Source organism: Frieseomelitta varia, unplaced genomic scaffold (genome assembly GCF_011392965.1).
Source record: "Frieseomelitta varia isolate USP_RPSP 00005682 unplaced genomic scaffold, Fvar_1.2 scaffold_633, whole genome shotgun sequence".
Lineage (NCBI taxonomy): Eukaryota > Metazoa > Arthropoda > Insecta > Hymenoptera > Apidae > Frieseomelitta > Frieseomelitta varia.
In genome coordinates this window covers 73,713-80,226 of record NW_025110405.1, presented here as the reverse complement: position 1 = coordinate 80,226, position 6,514 = coordinate 73,713, and the positions used below count along the sequence as shown (strand labels likewise).

The window sequence follows — 6,514 nt, the reverse complement described above, 5'->3', positions numbered from 1 at the left end:
AGTTCTTCCAAACTAAAAACAAAAAAACCAAACTCCTTCATGCGTGAAAACTGCAAGGAATGAGCTCAATATTCATCGATAAATACCCTTTATTCAATCGGAGTAACATTTATACTTACTTAAAGCATGTCATTGAACTTATATATTCGTACAACTTTATCAACGGCAACAATAATAATTGTAATAATGACGAGAACGTAACGACAATAGTGGTAATAATGGTAATAATAGCAATAATATCGTCAGAATGGTAACCCGTCGGGAAGAACGAGCCTCGATACCGATCACGAACTCGTCCCGCTCGTTTGCAAGTACACTTCCCGGCCGTCTGTATTCGATTCGTGTTGAGCAAAAAAATAGATCTAATCACAGTGACGATGGTACTTATAATCGTAATGATAATGACAATGACAAGAATAATGATAACGTCGAAGATTAATCGTAATCGTCGCCCGACTATCGCTATATTTTTTTTTTCTTTTTTGTTTTAATTTATTATTACTCTCACTACACGGTGTTTTGGTTAAAGTATATTCCTCTTCTCTCACTGGTATCTTTCATCCCATCTGTCCACGAAATAGACGAATAATTGATTCTCCTGTATTCTACCTCACAGATTCTCCTCTTTCTCTCTTTCTCTTTCTCTTTCTCTCTCTCTCTCTCTCTCTCTCTCGTCATTTATGTACATTGTCTCGTTCCACTGTGACGAAATGATCTCAGTCTGCAAAATAATAAGCGTCGCACGGAAAATATCTTCGCCTCCGTTTGGTCATCTCGCCTAGTTTCTCTAATCCTCCGTTTTAGATTAGTATCTCGCTCACACACCGTGTTACTCGGTAAACGTTAAAGACAATCTTATTGGCGAATTTCGCCATCTTCATCTCGTTCATCTCGTATACGTGTCGATGCCAGAGAAACGGACCAGAAACGCTTGGTTTTTGTCGGTTCGACGACAAAGTATTGTCAGAAATTTGTTCTCCTTCGTCGAGCCTTCGATCGTTAAGCTTTCAAGAGGCAGAAAATATTCTGTGTCGGTGTCGTGATGCGCGCGGGAACGATTATCGATATTTACACGCTCGGGTTCCTCCGTCGCGTTTCGCGATCCGTTAAAACATACGCTAACTTACAACGTAGACGGATGCAAATGCTTCAACAAAAAAAATGATAACAATTTACACAGACGCGTAATCGTACTATGCACGTGTCTATGTTTATTCTCTAATAAACCTCCCCAACAAAAGAAACGAACGCAGCACGTTTCGAAGCTATTGCACAAAAGAACGAGTATATCCTTCGTCCCGGACTCGGATCGTTCGACGATTCACGACGAGCACGAGGATCAAGGATCGTCCTCGCGTTTCACGGGGCTCGTCGATCCTCGACGCGCCTTCAAACGTCTGGAAATTTGATAAGTACACCGTGTTTGCGATTGACATTTCGGCAATTAACGACCAGGCTCAGTGCGCACCCGGCGATCTCGTGTGTACATGCACCTGTTACTGGAAATTTAAGGTTACTCTCGCACAGAATCTTCTCTCATCGATCGTCTCACGCACAATTAGCCAAGTGGATCAGTGATACTTGTCAAACTCTCGTTATAATATTCATAATTTCTTTCACACTCTTCGCTTTCTCTCTCTCTCTCTCTCTCTCTCTCTCTCTCTCTCTGTAGACTATGTACACACTATGGACAAAAGTGTTTCGCCGTTTCGTAGACTCGTTGATAATATAAATGCGTCGGTATACTCGTCGCTAGTTATTCTACGTCAGACAGTAGTAAGAGTAGTGGTAGCAATAATAATAATAATAATAATGATTGGTTAGTCCTAGAAACGATCTCGGTGGTTGTAACAGTGACGATAGTAATAATAATATCTAGCGGTAGTAAGTTTACGCAGTGGTAAATTTATAAGTTAGCCGTCGGTTTTTCACTTTTTTTTTTTTTCATTTTTCCATTTTAGCAGAAGCAGCATCGTTAGCGCGGTTCCACATTGTTTCTCGTTACATTTTTTATTTTTTTTTTTTTTTTACTTTCTCGTTTTACTTTTTGTTTCTTTTAAACGTTTAATTGGCTTAACGGATAGTTAACAGTCATGCACTGGTAAGAGCGATACGTTTTCTTCGATATACATTTAAGCTAAATCATCCGTGTCTTTTCTTTCGCGCCTGTCCTTCATCGTCTCACATTTTTATCTTTACACAACTTAAGAGTAATAACCACATTAACATTTCGGCCAAATAATATATATATATATATAATTTGTATATATATATTTCTCTGCCATCTATTTACAATCACGATGACTGCGAGCCCTCGCGGTCCTCGCTACCGCCCACAAACGCTTACGTTCTACGAGTTCGTTATATACAAAAGATACCACTATGAGCAACGTCAATCCGCACGGTTCCGCGAGAACATCACACTGAATGATTATCAGATGATACCTTAGGTACCGTATTTTACAACATTTACTAACAGTCTATACAGTCGTCGTCGGCTTGTGTCCAACATTCACCGTCATCGAAAGCACCGTTTTTTCCCTTTGTTACACGAGCAGATCAGTCGGTAATTCGTAAAAGGTCCTCTCTCAGTTCTCTCCATTCTCAGCACGAAGAGTTATGACACAATATCTCCCGTGTATCAGAGAAAGTCCTCCCCTCTGCTACTCGTTTTACCGACACACGAGATTCCTCGTTCGCGTTCTTCGTCGCACAGAATCGTCCGTCCAGCGTGGTAAACCACGCGAACCTCCGTGTCTCTGTTATCATCGTGTAGTTTCCCTTTTTCTTTTTTTTTTTTCTTTTTTTTTTTTTTGTCGTCACAACAAGAACGAAGTCACCGCGCGAAACGCGTCCGTGTCACGTTGTACCCGATCGTCGAGCTTTAAGGATGGTCTCAGATGGGTGTCGGTAGGACCGTGAAATCCTGCAGCGCGGTCTTCACCGTCTCGTATATCGGCCGGTTCGCCTCGTCCGCGCAATAACCATCGGCGGTGCATAGTGTCTGCAGCTTCGTCAGGTAACTGTCGAAGTTCTCGTGGCCCATCTTCTCCTGCGGTCCGCCCGGGGCGTTTGGTATTCGCACGTGCTCCAACAGCGTGATCATGTTATCGCGCAGCGACTGATAGTACTCGGTCAGGTTGTTGTTTCGCTGGGTAATCGCCGTTGTTTCCTGCGGAGAAGCGAGCCTTTTTTTACGAAACATTCAGCTGATTAAATGTGCGCTTCATTGATTTCATGATAGATATTAAAATGGATTGATCTACGAGATCAGTAGACTGCGGATGAATATAGCTGAGAAAATGGAAATTTCATTCGTCTATTAAGTATTGCTATTTTTATACGTTATTATTTCGAAGATTTTTTTATATTTAAGAACGTTGTAAATATATAAACATCCGCAATCCAGAGATCAATGATATCTACTAGGATTTCAGACTCGAACTTCGATCGAAAGGAAATCTGTCTGAGCAGCACAGATCTACGTTAGCAACAAATGATATGAAAACAAACACGAGGGCTAAAATTTCCACAAATTTGTTACAGCGAGTCCAATATGTTACAACACTTCGTTTGTCTCGAGTAACATCGTAAATAGAAATTTCAACCCAAAATTATATATCGCATTCTGCGTAACTAACTACCGGAAGTATCTCTAGCATTCCTATCAGCACACGGTAATAATCGATTACCGACTGAGTACAAGCGTACTGACCTTTTCACCTTGCTTCAGCTGGTTCTCCATGGCGGTGATATCGGAGCGCAAGCGCAGCATCTGCGATTCGACCCGAGCGTTCTCTCTCTGGAGCTCCGTGATTTCGGCCTCCAGTTTGTAGAGATCCTCGGTCTGGCCACTGGCGGTACCGCTACAACTCGTGTTACCCTGACCCGTACCCACCGCACCCCCGTGAGCCGGACCACTGGTGTCCACTCCTGAAGATAGGACATACACGGTCCATTTTAACAGCCTGTCAAATCTCTGTTCTCCTTTTTTTTTTTTACTTTCTTTCTCTTATATACTTTTACGCATTTCCCGATTTCCAACAGCTTTCATCCTGACTCTCGAGACACTGATTCGATCGATTTTTTTTTTTTTTTTTGAGTTAATGCAACTGGCTGTCACAATTAACGAGACACCTGACTACCATTCAGTACGATTTGAACGCTTCTAATTTTTAGTTACTTCTTAGAAAGAAATCTGTCATTTGTAGTAAAAGCAGTAATAACATTTGAAATATTGAATACTGAAGAAATCTATCAATCGGGATAACAGTAAAATTCCAATTACAGGATACTCGACAAAATAAAAAAGACAGAGTTTTCTAATGATCGTAGGTGTCCCGATACTTATGACTAGCAAGCAATGGTCTAGGTCAATAGTCTCGAGGACGTAGGTTCAGTTAAAGAAAACCATCGGAAGCCAAGAAGCCCGATAAAGTCCGATCAACCCAAGATCTTGACCGAAGCTCGTAAACAGAGCTCTGTTCACGCGAGTTTCGTACGAAAGCGAGTCGACATTGCAGAGAAAAAATGTTACTAGTTAGATACGTAGTTCTTGACAAGTGTGCGGGATTCATATAATACAATAAAATGTGAGAATGTGGCGAGAGCGTATATGTAAGTAGCGCCAGGAAAGCTTCGGACAGCGATTTGGGTTGGTCTGTGGTCGGGTTACATTGTTTCGTTCTTTCTTTTTTTTTTCTTGGTATCTTTTTTCATTTTTTTTTTTTTTTTTNTTTTTTGAGAAACAAGTGCATTATCACATCGCAGGTTCGTTTTATCGCACGACAATGATCGCTTGCTAGGCGGTACAAGTGTCTAGAAAGTGTCCCAAGTCGCTGCATGAGGATTTTGTCTGAAATATGGGAATCGGTACGGTTTCTTCTGCGAGTGGTTCGTGCTGAAGTGATGGAAAAAAAAAAACGAGAGCTCGTCTAGTTCGCAAACGTGACAATTTGTTCTCTCGATGAAACGAGTGACGCGTTTTAGCTCATTGACAGACGCACGAACCTGACAGGAGTGCCGCAGGAAAACAGAATGATCGGGGGACGATGTTGAGGTGATCAAAGGGTAGCGTGAGGTGCCATCATACCAGATAGAAGAAAAAAATGGGAGACACCGAGTGCTGGCCTTCTAGTTTCTCAACGTCATTATAATTTTTTAAGCTCACATCATCGCAAACAAAATTGTAAATCACTTGGTCAACGCTGTTAATTGGTACAACGTTAGTCTAATTATTTCTTTTATCGGTGTGCTGCCAACACTCGGACGTCATATCATAAAAAGTAAAATTACTGGTGTGTGGATCTTGTATGTAACACCGAAAACACATAGAAAACAAATGGCGAGTACGTCAGTCCCTTACCTTCAAAAGTAAATGTTCTCCTCAAAGCTCAATGACAGGAAAGGAGCTGATCGTGATCCCAGAATAAATCAGAATATATTATTTTTCATTATTATGACATACGGTTGCTTTCTTTTTTTTTTTGTCTTTACATTTTCGTTTTTTTTCTCTTTTTTTTTTTGGTTTTTAGTTGTCTTTGTTCTTGCACATAGTAACGTGGGAGATGGGATTTCACGGGGGCAAAAATTCTTAATTGGAAGAAGCAAAGTGAACACAGTGGAAGTTTAGGTGCCCAGTTCAGGTGTTTTTTCTTTTCTTTTTTTTTCATTTCCTTCTCTTTTCTTTTTTTGTCCTTCCGTCCTTGGTCAACAAATTCCGTGCGTCTCTGTTCTCTCGTGGAAGGATATATAAAAAGGAAACAAGAAACGAACGAAAAATCTCTCGAAAACACCTGGATACCAATTTCGGAGGGAAAGAAAGGGGGAGCGAGAAAACGTAACATTTAAGTTAGAAACGATCAAAGAAATAACTGAATATACGGGTAGATAGAAGTGGGACGGGATGAAGGACGAGGTTGTTCTTGTTGGTATGACAGCACATCATTGCGTGAAGAGTAGAGTATGGCATAGCATAGGATCAAGTATAAAGGTTGTATATGCACAAGTTTACAAATAAAGTTTTAGAAATTTCGTCACGGTTCTTTCTTTCTTTTTTTCCTGTTTTTCTTTTTTTTTCTTTTTTTTTTTTGCCACTGACTCGTCCAAAGTGCAACGAAACTCGCGCATTTAACGAATTACTAATTCCATACATTGTGTTCTTTTCAAATATATCATCCGACGCGAAAGCCAATGAAAAAGGAAACGAAGAAAAAGGAATTATATTGGACGAGTACGGCGCGAGAAAAGAATAAAAAGGCAAACTCGTAATGATCATGCCTACTCTTTCTGCTTATGGCCACCGTGGCAGGCAATCACATGTCGCAACATTAAAGCTCGACGCGAATGAGATCTCACGAATTTACAATAATAAATTTTTCAATAATTGGTAATAATGTGTGTCAATTGCTATCGTCGACTCGTTCACGAGGAGCCAACCGATCTGATTTCCTTTCATTTTGCTCTTTTCTTGTTTCTTTTTCTTTTTTTTTTTTTTGTTTTTTTTTTTTGTTTT

General features: G+C 40.4%; 1 protein-coding gene across 4 annotated transcripts in view; it reads right to left on the bottom strand.

Annotated features, from left to right (window-relative positions):
• Window positions 1-1,638: 1,638 nt before the first annotated feature.
• LOC122534727 (putative mediator of RNA polymerase II transcription subunit 26) overlaps window positions 1,639-6,514 on the bottom strand; it is a 51,048-nt gene continuing 46,172 nt past the window's right edge. For 3 of the 4 annotated variants that reach the window (XM_043665647.1, XM_043665648.1, XM_043665646.1), the window contains 2 exons: window positions 3,716-3,933; window positions 1,639-3,172 (listed from right to left, as the gene is read on the bottom strand). In XM_043665647.1, the coding sequence (XP_043521582.1) occupies window positions 2,897-3,172; window positions 3,716-3,933 (494 nt within the window). In that variant the 3' untranslated portion in view covers window positions 1,639-2,896. Of the gene's footprint in view, window positions 3,173-3,715; window positions 3,934-5,365; window positions 5,412-6,514 lie in introns of those variants that run through there. The other variant, XM_043665649.1, reaches the window with a different exon arrangement.